We start from the raw sequence: 21,763 nt of genomic DNA, 5'->3' as shown, positions 1-21,763 counted from the left end.
GCGGCGTATGTGACACAATCTGCACAGATTTATCAGAAACATGTCCTAATATTTATTTTTTTCTGCTGACAATTGAAGATCTATTTCAAATTTCTTAAGTCATTTAATTCTGTATAATGTTCTGGCTGTGTACCTGCTATTTTCAATTAATTTTAGTCCAGTTATCTTGTAAAGTATAGCGTTTACTTTAGTTATGAGAGAGAGAGACTTCAGTTTTTGAGTTTGAGCAAGGAACAGTCACCCTTATTGTGTCGGTAGCCTGAATTGTAATTCTTACTGCAGAAACATCGACTAATTTTTATCAAACAAAACTGTACGCCAGAAGTACAAAAAATCCAGTTTTTGGATAGATCTTCCCGCCGTTCGCATTGGCCGTCAAATATCTACGTAATTTACTAGGGTAAAATGTTACAATATTACTCCTCTCTCATGGTCAAGGGTAAGTAAAAGCGTGGGGACAGAATTTCCAATTCTAGTAAGTATTTAAAGGAAACAATCGCAGTGGGAGTCGTACATCGAGATTGCTCCTCACTTAATGTCGATACATTGCGATAAAGAAAAAACAGATTCAAAACGCCTTTGTTCTAGAAATAAAACGCTGCTTTATAAATAAATAGAAAACACATAAATTTACTTTGAATATAGTTTTATTCAAAAAGGGTAAAAAAAGTGTGTACATTGTATGTTGGTGGTCCGTATGAACATTACAATAATTGGCAGCTGCTTTTACATGCAATTCATCCTGTAAGCGTTGGATCATTGAAAGGTTGAAGCAAATAAGACTACCGCTGTATCATGCCCACAGTATCTTAATATAAGCCATATTTCCCTTAAAACACGCAAAATAAGAAAACAAACTGACTTGTATCCTTTACTTAAAATTATGTCCAATACTTGATGCTATTTTCGACTTAGATATTCGAAACTAAGACAACAACATTGAATTAATCACATAAAATCAGTTACAGGTTTTCAGTTGATCTTGAATCCTGAATCAAAATATACTGTTACTTAACCATGGTGGAAAGGGAGGTTTTGCCCCCGTTATCTATTCATAACATTCACAACATTCAACCATTCTATAGTTAAGTCATCCTACCAATTGTTCATTCCCATATAAAAAGAGAGATTCAATACATGGCGGAAGGATGGTTCATTCAAGCGTACAAGGTTGTCTTCAAATGGGTTCGATTCGGTTCCATGGTGATTTGAGCTTAGAGGTTAGGGTCATCTCTTGAGCATCGTTTTCATCTATGCCAAGAACGGTCCCCAAAACAATTTTGCAGGCGTGTCGTCGGTGTGCTGGAAAAAGTCTCTGCCGGCATTGACAAATTCCTCTCTACTGATCAGACCGTCGTGATTGGCATCTAGAGCTTCAAATGACGGGCAAACAGAGAGTGGATGGACTCCAAAACATTCGAGGAAAACGGCATATTCATCCATGGTTACCATACCGTCGCTGTTGGCATCCACGCCGTCAAAGCAAGCCGACAGCCACTTCTCGGTTTTTTCGTGGTAGTGGGGGTCTTGGAGATACTTTTGATGTGCTTTCACCATTTCGTTGATGTTTTCCTTTTCTTTCTGGGCACCACCGCAAAACATGTCCCATTCCTTATCCCAGAGATTGCAAAAGACTTCTGCCTTTTCCTTGCTCATGTATTTTTTCGCTCTTTCTTCGACCCAGTCTACAAAATCTGATTTGTTAACAACACAGTCGAGATCGCGATCGAAGATGATAAAAAAGGAACGCATTTTGCGCACCCAAAAGTCTGGAAGAGGTGCACAGCTCATCTGAAATTTTTTGAAAAATAAATTAATATTTAGCAAGAGAGAGAGAGAGTCACTTATTAGAATAAACCAGCAGTAAAAGAGATAATATTAAGTCAACTTTCAATAGAAATGAGTCTCAACGGCAGATCACGATATAGCAATAAGTAGTCAAATTTTATTACGACTCATTGCTTAGATACTACAATTGCAGTACATACCTTGGATCTTTTGAGTTTTGTCAAAGATTATGCCGAATTTTCCTAGTTAAAGGCAATGAGCTACCGATACGTTTGGTGGTTGATCGACAACTAAAGGAGAGAACTGAATATATCTTTGCCTCTCAGAAATGATAATCATGGGCGACCCTTAAAAGATGGAACCAGTTACCACTTCCAGATCGGGAGAAGATGGTGGAAAGAGACAAACATCTTTCTGAAAAATTGATTCAGTTTCCGCTAGCTCATTATTGTGAAATATGGACATCCAAAATGACTATCGAATAGAAACGTGTTGTGCTGGATATCTTGGAAAAATTCTTAATTCTATAAAGAGCTGATTTTAATGATACATTTCCATTATATCTCCCCCATGGACGAAAATGACACGCCAATTTCCTATCTCACCCTCCCATATAGAATTGAAAGGAAAATATCAATTTTTCATACCCTTAAGGAATTTTCTGAGATATTGCCAACAATCGTTTTCGAGAAAATAGAAAAATGTGCACAACTGACAGCGGGATTTCCAGGTCGATTATCTACATTGTATTTCCTCCACGTAATCCTATTTCATTACTCTATTACATAACCAGTGGACATAGATTCTGATTTTTATCTTCGGAGCAGAGATCCGATATGCATCAGGAGTACAGGTGGATAAGCTAAACATCACATTTCTCACAGATCAAGAGAAAGAAAAAAAACACGTACATGTTCCGTGCGCCGATTATATCTAGCAAATCTTTCTTACTACTTGTTGCCAGAAAAAAAAAGAAAAGAAAAAAGGAGGGAGAGAGAGAGAGATACGTTACATTATATCCCCGTTCCGTTTCTTTTTAGCATCAGGGGAATTCATTTTTTCTGTTCATGTACATGTGTTTGTCACGAGAAAATCAGAAAAATGAAAAGATCAGAAAATGAATGAATGTTAAAATGAAATTTCTGACATACATGTGATATTATAATCTAACTCTCCAATAAACTCCTATGTAGACGGTCAACAAAAAAGAACAAAAAAGCAACACGCTGCAACATGTTTGCGATTTCTTACGCATCTAATATACCTAACACGCGACTGCTGCTAGAATGCACTTATTTTTGTCTCAGTTTCCCGGAACACATGTTACCCAGTGTTTAACTACTTAAAAGAGGTATTATACCTAGCCGATTTCTCCCTACAGGTACAATCGATCACAGGTTGTGTCAGATATTACCTCAAATTCTTCTCCCTTGTTGAATTAATTTTCTTTTAATGTTGTAAGCGCCTAACCCGAGGCATCTAAGATAACTGCACCTAAACCTCTGCGGAAGTACTGGTATGGCTTAAGAAATCGTGGATTTGAGATTTGAATTCGTCTTTCAGGCAAAAAATATATAGATATATATAGAAAAAGAAGAAAGTAGTACATAAGGCCAAATTACGCTAGACGATTTAAAACATGATATGAAAATAAAATAAGTTAGGCTAACCAAGAGACAAACTCCTTGGGCAAACTTAGTTAGTTTTGTATAAAACAAAAAAAGTATTTCAATGAGGGACATTATATTATATGGAGTATACACAAAATCAACAACAGAAGAAATACAGGAGTAGAGACTAAATTTGATTTACAAAATTCAATAATGACCGAGCTAAAAGTCTAATTCTCGCCATGGGAAAGAACGTCTTTAAAAAGTTTAAGGAAACAACTAAGATCAGACCACTTTATGGGAGCGATGTGAATGATAACCTCGACAAGGGTTAAGATTTCAACTGATCCCTAAGAACTCTTGAGAATAGAAAAACAGATTAGACAGAAAAATGTAAGACAAAGTATATCGTGGATAATATAGGTGCAAAGAACGGATAAATGATCATGGACTAAATTAAGTTTGTCTACTGAGAATTTTAACACAAATAGACTTTTGAGTTTTCTGTAGAAGACCACTAGAAGTAGTTATCTTAAGTGCCGTACTGAAAGCAGAACTAAATTCTTTTGGGGCACAACTTGATCATCGTCAATGTTCGTTAAGAAAATAGGTGGCAAGCATCAGTTAAAACGTTATGACTTGGTAGAGAGCTGCGATGAATAAATAAGTAAATAAGCTAGCAAACAAACAAACAAACAATTGTCTGTTAAAACGGGACTAAACAGGTACGATGCCCAAGGCGTGTGGATAAATGATATAAGCCGTTTGTCTCACTTCAGGTGGTTTCGTGGCTCTTGGATATGCATGTCAGAAACGTAATTCTTTTTACAATATTTATTGATGCTTGTACAGCACTTAAGTGTTCAGGGTTTAACAGTGACCCTCTCTTTCTTCACTACCCCACCGGTCCAATATCCTTGTGTGTGTGTGTGTGTGTGATATTTCTGACAAGTTTCATTTACTGGTTTGCAAAATCACTTGGTAATGTTTTCCTCATACGCTGAACAATTCATTTATCCAATTTGAGAATTCAATGTTTTCAAATGTTTACTAGATGTGCATTATCTGTGTGATGACAATATTGATATTTGTTGCATTAATTCAACTATTGAGGTATAGATGCTATTGTTGTCTTAAGTGTGTGTAATAATAGTAGTGAGTCAAGAATCAAAGTTGAAAACAAAATAACAGATAACCTGTACATGTAACCAAATAGATGCTCTTTTCGAAAGTTCTATTCAGACGTTAAATTTTATGTCTTTTTTTCCTGATACTTTGGAACTGATCAAACCTATAACTATCAGGCATAGCTTTTTTAATTTTTTAATTTGCACCACAGACATACTCTGGCAAATGATTTTAAATTGGCTGCTGTGGGTGCAGGGCTGAAGGTTAGAATAAGACTTAAGCCGAAATACCAATAATTTCAGGCCTAATTTGTTTCAGGTTAGGTACCAGCAGGCAGTACATCCTCGAAAATTCTGGCAACTACACGCTGGGTAACTCATGGTATTAGGACAGCACTTTGTCTGCTTACATGTGAAAGGGGTTCACGCGAAGTCTTAAGGGACCGCTTCTAGAGGTCGAATATCAATGATTCCTGCTTTTAAGATTGTTTCAAATAAATATGTGGAGGTTCGTGCTGGTTACCCGGAATAGCTTCCATTGACATCTTGACCATATTGAGTGTATCCTGGGTCTATCCATACCAGCTGCCCAATTCCCAATACCCAAGTTGACAATTTGCCTTTCCTCAGTGTGTCCATTATGAAAAAAACCTAAATAATTCACGACGGAGAAGTGTAGCCATTGCACTCTTTAGACAATTACAGATCAATTTGGTTTGAGGTCGACTTGGCACGACATAGCACAACTTGGCCAACCATTGGCTTGGTCAATACTTCCTCACTTTTCTTTTTCGTCTGACAGGCTGGAAGGCCGGACGCGTCACTAAGCAACATCTCAAAATACCCCGACTCATATCCCTGTGACTTGTTTTGGTCCCAGATTAGACAGTTTTGTAATGCTTTCTAGTCCTTGACTGACCAAATATGGAAAACAACAATAGTTGCTGCATTTACATTTCACTCTACAGACCATTGTGGAAAAGCTCTAGTCTTTGAATTCAGTGCATAGTTTCACTGCATTCCCTCAAACTAAACGTTCATTAGGGAAAACGACTTGGGATATGATAAAAATACTGGTTTGAATCGCAACTGATAATATCCAGCAGGTTCAAGTGGTTAGACTTAAAAGTATGTAGTCGTGCTTGAGAAGTGGGGTACCTTTAATTTCTAGGGGGAAAAACGCCACAAATCATATATTTACTAACATGATAATTAGCAGGCAGCGTGGCGTTTTTTGTGGCTACGTGATTATTTAAAAGAATAACGTCAATCAGTCAACTGTGTGTCTGCTTCTTTTGTTGGGATGGCAAGTCTGCCATACAACGTAAATACAACTGGCATATCTAACTTCTTAACATTGGTCCATAGACCCCCAAAATGTTTCAAGATATCGGTGACATTTAACAGAAAATGTACGAAGTACTTTTTGGAATTTCCTGGGTACCTTTCCTGATGAGTTTTGCACTTCCTTCAGTACGTTGACCTTTATGTTAGAGTTGAAGAAACAACTGTTTGTAAATGTACTATAGATTGGTTGGTCAATGGGGAGATATCTATCTTCACCTGTCTAAAATAGACAGACTACGCGCGTAGCTGATTTTAGTTGACATCTTTCAAAGTTTTGTATTTCTTTTTATCGTAATTAACCTTGTGTGGTATAAATGCAATCCAAGAAGAACTCTTGCAGCATAGTCGGGGAAAATATGTACTCATGTTTCACACTGGTAAAATGTAGACTTGACAATTCAGTTTGGAATTGATTGCTTCTCTCCTTGAAGAGCAGATCCGTTGGCAATGAGGAGGGGGGGGGGGCAAAAATTTTGTCTGGCTCCGGTCTCTGTTAATCAAATCTTTGATCTAGATTCTATGAACATAGGTTTTGGGATAAAGAAATCCACTTTTTCAGAAAGAAAGCACACCCTTCCATCTTTTTAAATTGCTGGCTCTGGGATTGAAGATTTTTAGTGGCTATAGATTATGACCAAGATTCTAAGAAATGAGTTGTAATTTATGACAATAATAGTAAATAAAAGACTGGTTATGGCGAAGAAATTAAATAATGCTTGTTTGCAATGACGATCTAGAGATAATTTGCTACACATAAATGCCGAAGGAGCAACAGGCGTGTGATTTTGAAATTTCCGCGATACCTTTTTCAGCTTTACAAAATCTGGCTAAATAGTGTCAGATTTCCAGAAAACGTGGTGCCTTCCATGTAATAAAGTCAGATCGATTGGACAGTTGAGGTGTTATTAATCGACAGGATGTAATTTCTTTAGGACGATTTCCAAGCTCCGCATGAATCTAATGTAATTAGGCATGTATGTATTGAATTCAAATGACTTTTGGTGAAGAAGCCAGAAGATGTGCTTTGATTGTTGCCGTGGAATACCTTTTCTTAAAACACACGGTTTGGCACAACATTTCCTTCCAAATGAAAGCCTTAGCTATCTTGACAGGAATGATTGCCATATAATGACGGCGAATCCTTTCACAGTCTCAATAAAAAGCAGTCAGCCTTTTGCAATTAAATGTAGAAAGGATATTCCTTATGTAGAACAGTTATAATAAGGATTCAGTATTCTGCTCTTTTAAACAAATTATCAATGTGATGTGAAAATGAAAATGTATCGGTGAGCAAATTTTCTTTTAAGTGGTATTTTTCTGAAACTGTTACTGCTTCAACAAAAGTATCGACATCAAGTTGAGCAGTTCGTAGGATTCGCAAAGCAAAAACAACTTTTCATTAAGTTCGTGAGGTCTGCATCAACTTTCTACTATTTACCCTCGATAATCATTTCGGCCTGCTATACTAAGAACACTACCTAGAGATGTTTTAGTTCATTATTTCTTTGCTTACATATGTATCGTAAATTGTTCGCATTTCCCGTATTTCGAAGAAAACTTCTTTTCTAAATAAAAGGTGGACGAATAATTCCTTTATAATAATTTTGTTAGATTTTGGGACATTTGTTTTAGATATTTGAAACAAAAAAGTAAGAAATGGGATAATCACAATCTAATATAAACCTTAGCCTTAAAAAATTCTACCCAAGGCTATGTAGAGATTTCAATCTTTTTTATGTCTATCTCTATGGTTTTGTTTCAGATTTAAATTGTAAATGATCTTTAAAAAATAAAGGTTTAAATTAGATTTAAAAATGTAGATTAAATGTAAAATTTAACCTATTTATACACGTGTCAACACAGAAAACCTTAGACTCGCGCCTTTGATCAGTCACCTTTAAAACAGCGATTTGATTATCGCCTGTTTCTTATCAACATGACCTTAACTGTATCCTTAAAGATCAATGATCACACCGGTTTTTCAATCCAATATTTAAACAGTGCTGATCTTAGTCACGCCTTGCCAACTTAATGATCTTACGCAAACCCAGTAGCCCGTTTACTTTCATGGAGTTAACCAGAGGCAGTGTTGAATTGATACAAATGGCTTCACATTAATGCTCTTAAACATAAACATAGAATAAATCAAGATTCATGAGCAGTATTTATAAATCTTGAACTTGATTTTACTGAATTAACGTACCATAAGAGACGTTCAAACAGCAAGGCCTGTGTCCTTGCTTCCGCAGTAAAAGTAAACGCAACTGGCACCTCATTGAAACCTTTGCCATCGATTCAATTGATTTATGGTGACTATTTGCTGCTTCCTACAGACGCTTCAAAGAACCAGCCCTTCAGGTGACAAAATGTGATTTAGTGCAGTCAGTATGGGGAAATGAAGTCTAGCCATAGGTTTCGTAGGGCAGTACACTTTCTTTGCTTGGTACATGGGTGAACAATTTAAGTTGCGCCTTTCCCGAAAAGTGAATTGATGTAGGTGGGAAATAACCAGTATGCAGAATATGTTTCAATATACTTGACAACTGAAGGAAATAGATTTTGTACCCAAATTTAGCTGTAGAAAAAATTTTGACATTGGCTTGAACAAACATACAATAATAAATAAATAAAATAAAAAAATAACAACGGAGAATTAAAGATTTTTTTTAAAATCTGAACAATAAAAATATCCTGGGAAATCATTCATTGTCGACCTGTAATGCCAACAAAGCGTTCTTTGAATATTGCAGGGGAATATTCGATTATCTCTTGCCCCCTGAAGTCAGGTTCCAAAATCATGTTCTTTATTGCGCGCCAATGCTGCACTTCTGCAAAGATAACAGCAGAAATGTGGTAACAATTTTTTATCGTTTTAAGATTCCAGGTGTACTAGAAAAAATGAGGTGATTGATGTATTTTACCTGGAGCACATATAGGCTTCAAAGTCTATCCAGCTGTTTGCGAACATGAAAGATATGATAGAAAGCAACCTTCTTGCTTTATGACAGTCTGAAAGATGAGTTTCTTTGAAATATTTGTGAATTTCATGCAACGTTAAGTTTGGCTGCTGGTAGGCTTAGGGCAGTTTATATAAGTGGAGGTTAAGGGTTCCATACATCATGTTTATTGGTAAGAACATTTTAGTGAAGGATAGATATACCATTTCCATTGTTATAAACCCTTATTAAAGCATTTATTTTAAGCAATCTTAAGATATATTGAACAATTGAAAAACTGTCCAAAACATGTCCATTTTGAATAAAATCAGTTCCTAAAATTAGGGCCAGGGGTATGCATAATTAACAAGCCATATGAATGTCATTATCCATTTATATCATTTACCATTTTGAAATATTTTTTAAAAATGCAAATTAAAAAAACAATTAAACAAAGCAATCCCACCAAAAAGTCTTACTAGTCAATCAACATCGTGGCACCTGCACAGAAGTGTTTGTCTGTTATTGGTTCAGCATACTGACAAGAACATTCCGTTTTTGTGAGGGCTAGGTATACTCTGTCACTAGTCATTTATTTTTAAAATGTTATTTGTCTGAGGTAACACTCATAGTTACCAATTTTTAGGGAAAAAAAAACTCCTTGAAAAATGAACAATACAACTGAACCTAAGTGAGTGAGAGGGGCTTAGAAATTTAGGAACTCAGTTTTCACTTTTGTCATTTTAGCACTAACCATGTGATTTTGACTTTGTATACCACCTCATGTTATTGAACTTATCCATTTACACTGAAAAAAACTTAAACAAAATGGTATTCCCAACAAACAAGATGCTCCAGATGCTTTTCAGAGTTGTACTTTTTAAGTGCACCAAGAATGCTTAGTGAACTTAGGACTCATATAGACAAACTATTGTGCTTTCTTTATTATCTTTATGCATTATCTTTATGAAGACACATCCTGTTCACAATGTATTTCCAACTTGCAAGACAATCCAATGCTTTTCACTTTTTCAATTGTGTACCTATAAGTATCAGCATTAATTGCTTCATTCTTGATGCTTAATGAAGTAAATAGCTCTCAGGAACATGTTGCAATCTAGGCCATTGCTCCCTATTAGCTCTCCTGAGAACATGCATTCCTATAAATCAGCATTTACCTTTTTTAAAGTACAAATAACACTGGTCAGTCTGCAATCAATTTAAGGCCAATTACAAAGGTCAGACAGTTGATGCCGTTTGTGAAATCTTTATCGTAAATGCTGAATAGTCTGTGCAAAGGTCAAATACTATTAAGAATGGAGCCAAGTAACATATTCTTGATTATGAACAGTCTCATAAATTCTACGAAATCGCTGAATTTGTACCTGTTACATGATGAGTGAACGAAGAGGATAGTCATTTTGTCAAAATCTATTCAAATTAATTGTCATCAAGCTATTTACTTCACCTCTTAAATTATCATTATCTAGTATTTTTAACCTTTTAAGCTGATACCTGAGATGGAGGTAAAGAAGCAGAGAGTTCAGTTTTAAAATGCCATAGGCTCCAGAATAAACAGATTGTGCTTGGTTGTGACAACCAAGCTCTCTCTTTCAGTGGTATTGGTGCCATCTAGTAGCCTACTTACTGAATAAAAACAAACAGTATGCATTTGTTTTAAATATTTTATGATCAAAACCAACACCAAAATATACAGATGTAAATATAACAAAGTATATATATATATATATATATATATATATATATATATATATATAAAACTACTGATTATTGAATAACCTCATGCTTCTGCACATGCAATTGTATAACTTCAAAAAGATATTACTTCAATCTATTAACACTTATTATGCAGTCTGACAAAAGTTCTCAGAAAATAGAGGGTTGATGCTTAGTCTGAACTAATAATTCAGCACATATTGTTAAGGGTTCAAAATATTTAATTACATGTAATAATAATAATAATAATAATAATAATAATAATAATAATCCCAAAAAATATATAAAATGTACAATGATGGTAGACTGCTCCACAACATGTTTATTATTAGAGAACCTTTTAAGTTAAAAGTAGTATATAATGATTAATTGGCGCATATGCAAAATGTTGTTCACAATCAATCAGGAATAATTCTGGAACACCATGTACGCTAGCTGCCTTCAGGACACAATTATAAGATGAAAAAACCAATTAAAAATCTTTCAGTCAATACAATTTCTTACTTTCATTTTGTTTTTTTTTGTATTTTCATTTCTACAAGAAAACAGTAAAAGATCTGGGGCCGGCTTCACGAAGCAGTAGTTAGTTAGAACAACTAACTACTGAACTATCTCGCTAACGAGCAAACTTAGTGATTTTCGAGGGGTGTTTCAGGAAGCAGTAGTTAACTCATTCAGTCGTAAAGAACTAGCGACTGCTTCGTGAAATGGCACTCATAACTAGCGACAGGCTAACTACCGATCGCTAACTAACTACTGCTACGTGAAACGGGCCCCTGTGGCTCACAGAATCCTATATAATTTAATCCCCACATGATAAATGTATGTTTTATAATCACTCATATTTAAATTTATGTTCAAATAACCCAATGTATAGTTTACATTTGCTGTTTAGTTCTTGGATACTGAGACATCAATGTAAATAGGAACACTTAAAACACCCTGCAACACATATGTCATAAAAAACAACAACCCTTTAACCCTATGTATCAAAATATTACATAAAACATTTTGAATCAGTACACACGACCATTCTTTATCATGTACATTTCTCTCTCTCTCTCTGTTTGTGTGTGCTTGTCTCTGTGCATGTGCGTAATATTATATGTTTGTGCATCTAATTCAGGCATTTTGGCCTTTTTGTGTATTTTCTAATTTTTTATATGTATAATAACTACCTTATTTTACAAAATAGCCATTGTGTGTTACTTTTTGTGCAAATTAGAACACTAATGGTGTAAATACTCTATGTCTGACATTAGTTTTTTTTGCAAAATGTTTCATATATATATATATATATATATATATATATATATATATATATATATATATATATATATATATATATATATATATTCATTTTATAAATATCTGTTATTATATAAATCTGAGGATGAATGAGTTTTATGATATATAAAGAATATTAGCAAATCAGAGGGGATAAAATCTGTTTTCTATTAATAATACTGAAACTTGATAAGGTATGGCTACTCTAAAAATGTGATATACATGTAGGTAAGAATGTAATGGTATTATAGACTCAAAAACATATTTCATCGACGCAAGAGATGGTCTTACATTCATTATTTTCCATCAGAAATATCAGTTTTTTTCCTGTAAAATGCAAAACACAACTTTACATGAACTCATATATATATATATATATATATATATATATATATATATATATATATATATATATACTGGTCTTTGTTTGTAGTGGCTTGTTTATTTCAATTTGCTCAGTGCATCTTCTAAGATTCCCAAATCACCTGAAATTGGAAAAAAAGGGTGTCATATTCTTGCAATCCTAATATACAGGGACCATAATAGTAACCTCAATTATTTCTTTTTAATTTTTAGTTAGGCAACCTTAAAAAAATTATAATACTGCCTCAATCGCAAGTGATAATCTTTGTTCCAATCATTACTGTTATTTCTTCTGACAGTTCTCCACAAATCTAAATTTGAAGATTAATTTGAAAATTACAGAAAATAATTACAGGATTACATATTGAACTACGTATACGGATAACATACCACATTCCTATGTTAGAAAAAGGTGTAAAATTATTCAGAACACTCCTTACCTCTGATACTTCTTGTAAGGTTTGCCACCTGATGCTTGTTCTCCAGGACCTCCACACTCTGTGTGTAAGGATTGTAACGGACAGCAAAAGGTCTAGGAATGGAAGAAGCAAATTTCCTGGAAAAAATTCAGAGTAGAAAGTTACATGAATATGAGTGAAGAAGGAATCTTTGATTTTCTTATAACATACAGTATTGAATCCATCATTTCAATGAGAAAATTTTCAATCTTCCAGATACATAAATTATCAATCTTCCAGATCATAAAAAATTAACTTTCATATGGCATTTGTGGTGCTTTTACCATGTAGAACAGAGCTACCACTTAATGGGAATGTTCTAATTTTAAGAATGTATGACTAAAATAAAAAAAGAACTATCTGTAAAATTCACAGTCTTCCCCATTGAAAAGGTCCAGTCATTACCACATTTTCTTATGTTGGAATTACTACTCTATGAATATATAAATATGTCACTCTGTAATGGGAATCATCTGAAAAAGCCCAAAGTCTTATGCCTAAGTGTAAAATCAAGCAATATTTCACAGGTTTTGGCTAAGAGAGGGGTCAGAAATAATGGCAGACTTGTGAGTGTTGTGTGGCAATGAATAAAATGTGACAGAATATTCCAAAAGGAAATCAATGTAAAATACAAATACTAAATAAAAATCCTAAACTTACGCCATTTTCTCCTTAGCACTGATAAAACTATCAGCAACATAATAAACAGGCTGGTAGTTGGTGATGGGGTATTCTTGGATGCCTGTCTTCTCAGGATCAAATGAACGCTTCTCTGGTTTATCAGTCAAGCAGTACTACAGAAAGAAAAACAAATTGAGTGATGAGATAATTTAAAGAAAGTTACATAACAAAAAAAATAACACTTTCAAGAAGACGTACCATTTCATTTTGGCACAATGAGCTTTAATCTGTCAAGGGCAAAGTTCTAGGTATGAAATTCTTCATGAAAACAGATTATTTATCATGAAAGCACAAACCTGCAGTTCACCAAAAGATGACAGCAATCCTGCACCATAAGCCTTCACTTTTCCTTCCTGTCTGCACAAACCAAACTCCACTGTAAACCAGTAACACTGCAAGATATAAGGAAAGAAATAATCAGAAGTAACCATTTCTCCTGATTGTTTTATGACACCTTATTTTTGTATTTTTTCAGCAGTTTTCTACTTTAAGTTTGTTAAAATTGTTTGAAAAAAATTTATTAATAAATGCCAGGTGAATCTTATCATATATGTTGTAAAATTCATCTTGCTTGTAAGAAGTTGGAATGGCTAATGTAAAGATTTATACCATAATCTACTTTTTTCATTCATTTAACATTGCATTAATACTAGTACATACTGTAGCCAGTTTTTTGATGTAGTCGTCTGGAGCTCCCAAGCTGGCCAATCCAATCTCTTGTGAGAACTGGGCAAAGGCTGGGTCGGCAAACAATGGGACATGCCCAAGAATTTCATGGCAGAGATCACTGGAAATATATACATCTTGCATAAATATCTGTACTTAATAAAAAAGCTATTGCTGAAAAAAGTTTTATTTCTTAAAAGGATGCATTGTGCATTTGAAAAATCAGCAGAGTCATATGGTGTTTTATATGAGGCAAATTAGAAACAGCAAAAATACCATGAAATGTCCTTTTGAAGAGACTTCCTTGAGAGAGAGAGAGAGAGAGAGAGAGTGACTTACGGCTCTGGTGTGTACATCGGTCTAGAATGATGACGAATATACTGGGTAGAATGGAACACACGGAATGCTAGGCCTGCCAGAAAATCTCTTGATGACAACAGTCCAGCCACTGGTCTCAGTCTGAACCCAGTGCAGTCTAAAATACAGAAAGCAACAAAAATGTTGGTGGTTTAAAAAATAATACACAACAAAAATTCTGATATATTTTTTTAAATATGATACAACTGGTCTCCACATGAACATTTATGTCAGCTTTTACCTAGTGCAACATACTGGTATGTTGACAACATACATGCACATGAAGTGAAATAGAAAACCATTGTTAACATTTTAATATGTAAAACATATATAAATAATAAATCAATAAATTTTCATTAATTCATCTGATTCATACTTCTAAAATTAATGGTCTAATGCAAGCATGTTTTCATTTATCTATTATTTTTCATACATTGAAAAAGAAATACCTCTTTAAACTTTTTTAAAATGTGCATATAAACAGTAAAACTAAACACACTCCACATCATACATTGTGACCATACCTTTCAGGAAGTTAGAGATATCCTCCAGCTGTGGGATGTTATCCTTGCTGTAGCCACAGTTCTCAGCCAGCAGAGGGAACACATAGTTGAACTCATGACAGGCATGGGTGGGGTACAGCTTGGTCAGCTCACTGAAGATGGTGCCCCTGGAATGAGTTCCAAAGTTATGTCATATTTCAATATCTTTATCCAACCTTTCTAATATTTGTTATCTTCAGTAATCCAGAAAAAAAAACCTTCTGGAATGGAAAGAATTTACCTTTGAAAGATTTTGAATAATATATTTTACATATTATGAACAATATGTTCTTTTGAAAAATAGAACAAATTAATGCTGCTCAAATTTGAAGAGTAATTCTGAAAAACTTTTAGTGAGTTACTGTTTGTACCTGTATTGCTCTGTTCTCATTTGTCCCATGTTGGACGTTGAAAGAAGTAAGATTTTGAAACAATAATATCTACTTGAAACATACTATTAATCATTGTTACAGAAATTTCACTTTCACATGCACCAACATATTAATACACACCATTTGAATAGATATTTGCAAACATATTCGTCTAGTTCACTGAAAGTATCATGTAATAATGGAGTTGCTAGTTACATCATTTTTGTTTTGTCTTACCATGTCTCACGCTCTTGTTTTGTGTACTCCACACGAGGAATGGGCTGTCCACTGGAAAAGAAAAGAATGGTGATGATAATAAAATGGCAAAAAATTACACACCAGATTTTTGGCAGGCAGAATGAGCAGTATGTTGAAATATATCATTATATAAAAGCTAAAGTAACTCAAAGGGGCTTTAAAGCACTGGGTGGCTTTACACTAGGTCTACAGGAAGAAACAATCTTTTTCAAAATTTCTAATAATTTTTTTTGACAAACATTTAATAATGAAATATTCAGCATGTAAGGTTAAGAAATATATTACTTACTGTTTGTAATTAAATGCGATGTCAGCAAACTCCTTCCTTCTTGCCCTGTATACTGGATCTGTGAACCCCTACAAAGCAGTTATCATTTTAAAATTTGAAGCAAGATATTTTAAAAAGGATTTTATACATCATTTTTCAAAAATCAAATCTATGTGATTTTATGATTAACCTTTCTGTGCTCATTACAGTAAAAATATCCTTTTTTCACCTACGACCAGATGTTGGAAATTGTTCTTACAGGATGATCTGAATCCAGCTCAGATCCATAGCTCAGAATCTGGTGGGCAAAGCGATCCAAGTCAGAAATTTTCCTAGGAAACCAGGGCACTGGAAGAATAAGAGTTCATTCATAAGCCACCAGATTATGAACAGCCCACTTGCATGACATGACTCATTCAATATGTTACAAGAAAAAATTTTCAGACAAATTATTTCTGATTGTGTTCAGTTGAGTTAAGGTGCAACTAACACAATATGCTGAATAAAGTTCAGGAGAGAGTAAAATGTGAAAATACAAGTCTCATGCATTTCTGTTTGAAAGCATGCAATTGCACACTTAAAGATATATCACTGTTACATGCTTTAAATAATTTGTACCATCATCACTCCATATATTTGTTAAATTGTAAAAATACCTCAAATTTAGGAGAAGGCTACTGAAGGGAAAAAAAAACTTGCATGGTGCTAAATATTTCCATATGGAAAAGTCATAAAGTAGCTTTCTTTACTATTGACATTTTGACCCTTTAGACCTTTGTTTCAACAAGAATCTGACCTCGAAATCATAAAAAAACTTCATGAATATTAAGGTGTCTTTAAAGATGATAAAACACTAGCAGCCACTGTATACTGCCTCAAGATTCCACATACAGATATCCCTGTTTATGTTAACTGCTCCAGGGTGAGCTATGACATATCACACAATATACCAAAACTCATATTTCTGGACAAGGCATGCATTAACTAAGAGAGATTTCAATTCCATTAACAGCAAGCCACAGCCAATTCAAACTACCATATTTATAATGTCTTTTTATAGGGACAATTCAAGGCAATTGTGTTGACTAAAATCTTCTTACTTTCTATTATATAACCCGCACTTGTATATCAAAGGCATGCACATTAGAAAATTTTGAATGAACAATGAAATTGCTACCCTGAAAAAAGGGCTTTTTTTATATCAAACCAAAAATAACTAAAATGATAGAAATGTATGCTACAATTTCTTTGGTCAGGTCAAGTAAAATGAAAAGATATCCATGTGCTTTTTCCAATTTTAAACTCAACAGAGCACGCTACTTGTTTATAAAAACTGGGAAATGCTGATGCAATGAAAAAAAATTAAAAATAACTATTTTTAATTTTATGAGAAAACCCATGAGCAGTATCTTTAAAATGCAATGTTTTTAAATCTTACTTTCATTCTTCTCATGTTTCAGTCCTCTGGACAAGACCTGGAAGGACTTAGTAGATTTTTCAAGGTCTGAAATAGCTTCCTTTAAGCCTCCCTTCAAGTTGTCTGCTGCCACAAAAAACTCATACTCATGGCAATGAACATCTGATTTCTTCGGCCTTGATTCCAAGTGGATAAGATTAACCCCATGTACCTAAAAATATTTCAAAATTAGGTTAAAAAGAAGGAGGAGCTTCATGGTTTATTGATAATGAAGCTCACCTGGACAAATAACTACTTTCAACAAGCTTGAAATATTATTCACCAGCATCTTTGTATGAGAAAAAAGCATGTTTTGTGTTTTTAAAATTAGCAAGAAATGAATTTTAATATGTCAGGTTTACAAAATCTAAATCATATTTATTATTAAAAGATAGAAGCTCCAATAATTCAAAATAACACATGGGGACTCATATATATAATTGGTCATCTTTTCAAAAATTACAACTCCATAAAAATTAATGCACGGAAGTCTTCTGTAAAGATGTACCCAAAAAAAGGGGCCATGACTTCTACAGGTCAATAAGTAATGTTAGCCTCTAGCCAATGTTAACACGTGCAAATTCGTTATCCTGTATATCAACCATTGTAACATGAGAAATAGCAAGTACTTTTATAATGATATTATCAAGTTACAGGGACCACAAACTCATAATAAAGATGTCTTTCTTTTGGCACTAATGATACCATGGCATGCAAGCAATGTGGTTCACAGTGGTGTGATCCACTACTTGTTTTACCTTTCTAACTTCAACACTAATCAGCCATCAAACAGTACTAATTAGCCTAATACAGGTTCAAAATAATGTTTCTATTGCCTGTCCTTGGATATAAAGGCCATACCTAGGCATTAACCTATGTTGCATCAGAATTCTCAAGGCATATTATATGAGTTAAGTGGTATCATTATATTATCTAAGCAGTCATATAGAGTGAATTTTGCCATGTATGCCAAGCAGATCTGGCATCAAGAATTCATATATTTTCTTTGCAGTTAAAAAGTTGTTGCATCAGAAAAAGGTGACATTCTGAATTTATAGTTACATAGTAATGAAAACTCTAGTTTAATGCCCCCTTTTGCACTCATTTCCTGTCCAGTTATTTCATCATCCTGATTTTAATTTGTTTTTTAATCCAGTGAGGGTTTTCTTGAATGGCAATGTGATGCAAGTTCACACAGCTGAAGAAAGAGTAACAAAGTTTCTTGAGGAATAATCAACAACTTTCCAAAGTTTTCCAGAATTCACCTTACTGATTTGCAAAATAAATAATTAAATGGTTCTTGGGTCAGTTATATTAATTAAACATCTCTGCATTTCATACATATTACCTGTAACAAGGCATATGTTTAACTACTGGTTATTACTATTAATTATAATAAGAATTGGTTATAAAACAATTTATGTCAATGTTGGTCTAGACAGAATGACTTTCATACCTTGCCCTTGTGGACAGGAAAACAACTGACCCATGAATAAATAGTTGAAGAAACCAGGATTGTCTTAGATAAGATGCTGGTTCAGCTGGTGCATCTTTTCCATCATCAGAGTAAACATCTTTTATAGGTGGATCTTTTATTTTACTTTAAGGTAGAAATTTGGTCATTTTTTATTCCTGTAAATTCGTAATATCACATTTTTGCACAAAGTAGAGAAACTTTTAATTCAATAATGCACTTAATCATTATATATACAAAATTTATAGTAAGATGCACACATTTCATAACAAAGTTTCATAACCACAAAAATTCTGTCAAGTACATGTACAAATACAAGAACAAATATATGTATCTCCCTGACTCACATACAAAGTGTGTATACACTTGTATTGGGTCAGTCAACATCAATACCACAACGATTTTTGACTATGAAAAGCATCCTAAATAACCCTGAAAATGAAGTTTATATGTGAATAGATCTATTTACATTTTGTCAACAGATGAGTTGACACTGAAGGCAAAACCCTGAACCATGAGCACCTGCACAAAGTGCAGTGTGGTTATGTGAGCAAACAATCACACAAATAAATAGTTTTCTCTATGACGTAGAGAAGCACAACATACTTTATTGCTCTAAAGAGAATAGGAAGTGAGAATGCACATATATAATAGGCCAAATTCTCTTTACATTTCAACCCTGGATGTCTACCGTATATAAACACCTTTGGATCAATCAGTTAAAGCTATTAATGTGTTGTATTTGTGATCTTTTAGGTCCCACTGCAGAAAACGAAGTTAAAAATTCCCTTTAAAGCTTAAAAAAGAAATTGTATTTTTCCCCTGAAAGTTCCTCAAAAGAGTCTAGAAAAAAGTGTTTATGTACAACAATTGAATATTCTTGACCTAATAGAGTTAGTTCCTCATATAAAAATAGCCATAACGTAATCTTTTAAAGGAATATAATTTTTTAAAAATCAATTAAAAATAAAACAGTTTTTCAACCACCAGCCTTGCCTTAGTACAGTGACCTTACTTTTCAGCAATTGCAGAAGAAACATTGCTTTTTCTGTATCAAAACATTGGCATTTGTCCCTAGACTATATCTCATTGAAGAGGAATATGATTTGGTCTCTTGCCCTTTTACTTGCATAACAATCCCGTGCCAGAGTAAACACCAACACAGACCAAAGTTTTTATCATATTTTATACATAGTCTGTCCAATTTCAGAATAATGCAGAAGCCACATAACTTTTTAATTCATGGCATCAAAAATAAAATAAAATAAATAAATAATTTCATTTCTCATTAAAATATTGGCAAATACCTACTTCAAAGATTTTCAGGGCCTTAGCTAGAGCTCCAACTTCTTCTTTGACAGAGAACACAAGGCTTGTGCTTCCTTCAGTATCATCATAGTCAGGTTTGTAGCCTGGGTGGGTGGGGCTAGTCTGAAACAATAACAGGTCCAGTAATAACATAAAAAAGATAGGAAATTTTAATTACAGACTGTATATATTTTAAATTTGTTTCTGTCATAATTTACATTTTCTTGTTTTTTTTTTTTTTTTTAATTCCAATATTTTTAAACCAACACTGAAACAGCAGTGTAATAAAGTTCAATTTTTAAAGAATCACTGTGATTTAGTCTGGGCTTGTGAGACTTTCTTTTTATTTAGTTGTAGATCCAAGTGAAAACCGTTTGCCCAGTAATTGTCATTATACAGAACTATCAAAAACATCCCCTCTCACATTTTAACTAAAGATAAACCAATTTAATTGTTTAAACACAAAGTACCTCAATGGAACAAATGGGTTAAATTAGATTGCTTGCACTTTCCGTATGCTCGTTTGTGGACAGTTGTGTGTTACTTCTGATTAATTTCTTTTCAATTTTCTATTAGTATTCATATCTGAGCTAAAAACAGGTATATCAAAATTCCATCTTGCGCTTTTCATCCTTGGCAGTAACCTTGATATCACAGCGTAAACATTCATAACCTCATTATAAATGTGCTCATGTCATTGAGAATATAAAGGAGGCATAGTTCTGGAGATCGACATTCACCTCACGGCTCAAAAGAGGTCAATGCTATCGTATCTCTACTGACTGGCCTTTGAAATTGGTCTTCAAAATCAATACAAAATGGTGTAATTTTACTCAATCTCATTTTACTAGTACGCATTGGCAGAATGCTTTACAAGAACGAATAATACCAGTACAACGCATGTAAAAGCTCTAGAAAATCAATCCTCATACCTGACAAACAAAACAGCAGCATGCTAAAGAATTATCCGGGCCTGGGACCTTCTGTCGTGAAACGTTTTTAATTAGACAATTGTCTAGTAATTTTTGATACCTAACAACAGCTTAACAAATATGCACTCACATTTACAGAATCGTATCCATTCCTTTTTCTTTTCTTGGCTTGAATACCTGCGTCCATCGTGCGGTTTGTGTGAATGAAATGACCGACCTCTGTCAACTCTTGCCGTAAGCTTTTTCTGATGCTACACCAGCGTGCGCGATATGTTTATGTTCTGTCAACCAAACCTACTTAACGTTTATTGGCTGAAGGAGACACGCCTACGCGATTGCAGCGCCACCCAGGTTGAAGTGTGGTGATTTGAAACTAAGAGGACTTTGAATGCATCTGAACAGAAAATACATTTAACACAAGCCATACACTGCTTGTTATGTACTGTGACAATATTATGGATAGTTAAAAATGCTGTCCACATGTTGGAAACGTTTTGATAGGATAGACGTCTGTCTGATAAACCATACTGTTGATTTTTTGACTCAAATTGATTAAAATTTTTTAAAATTTATTTTTAATTAATTCTTTGTTACGACATTTCTGCAAGTAGGCACACTGTCTAATACTTTGTGTATTGGTTAACAATGACTTTTTTTCAAAATTGCTTATTACTGTTAAGTGAAAATGCCTGGAATGCACACAACCAGTTACATTGGCTTAGGCACAAATAAATAGTGATCTTAAGAAAGCAGTTTAAATCTGGAACTCAACATGGTCAGCAACAGGGAGTTGCTTA

At 34.0% G+C, this 21,763-nt stretch overlaps 2 protein-coding genes across 2 annotated transcripts; both read right to left on the bottom strand.

The window, feature by feature from the left end:
* Positions 1-629: 629 nt before the first annotated feature.
* Positions 630-2,150, bottom strand: LOC106163215 (sarcoplasmic calcium-binding protein). The gene is made up of 2 exons (XM_087002402.1): positions 1,989-2,150; positions 630-1,791 (listed from the first exon to the last, which is right to left on the bottom strand). The coding sequence occupies exon 2, from the start codon at positions 1,789-1,791 to the stop codon at positions 1,252-1,254; it is 540 nt and encodes a 179-aa protein (XP_086858528.1). The 5' UTR covers positions 1,989-2,150; the 3' UTR covers positions 630-1,251.
* Positions 2,151-11,054: 8,904 nt separating this feature from the next.
* On the bottom strand, positions 11,055-21,269 carry LOC106163209 (protein henna). The gene is made up of 14 exons (XM_013540726.2): positions 21,097-21,269; positions 20,038-20,157; positions 17,235-17,424; positions 16,056-16,144; positions 15,818-15,885; positions 15,508-15,558; positions 14,882-15,027; positions 14,340-14,475; positions 13,995-14,121; positions 13,631-13,726; positions 13,314-13,447; positions 12,636-12,751; positions 12,237-12,317; positions 11,055-12,193 (listed from the first exon to the last, which is right to left on the bottom strand). The coding sequence occupies exons 1-13, from the start codon at positions 21,151-21,153 to the stop codon at positions 12,274-12,276; spliced, it is 1,374 nt and encodes a 457-aa protein (XP_013396180.1). The 5' UTR covers positions 21,154-21,269; the 3' UTR covers positions 11,055-12,193; positions 12,237-12,273.
* Positions 21,270-21,763: the final 494 nt, after the last annotated feature.

This window comes from Lingula anatina, chromosome 1, assembly GCF_051362555.1.
Source record: "Lingula anatina isolate TDL-2025a chromosome 1, LinAna3.0, whole genome shotgun sequence".
Classification (NCBI taxonomy): domain Eukaryota; kingdom Metazoa; phylum Brachiopoda; class Lingulata; order Lingulida; family Lingulidae; genus Lingula; species Lingula anatina.
The sequence above is the reverse complement of the archived record's forward strand: the minus strand, read 5'-3'. Positions and strand labels throughout refer to the sequence as shown.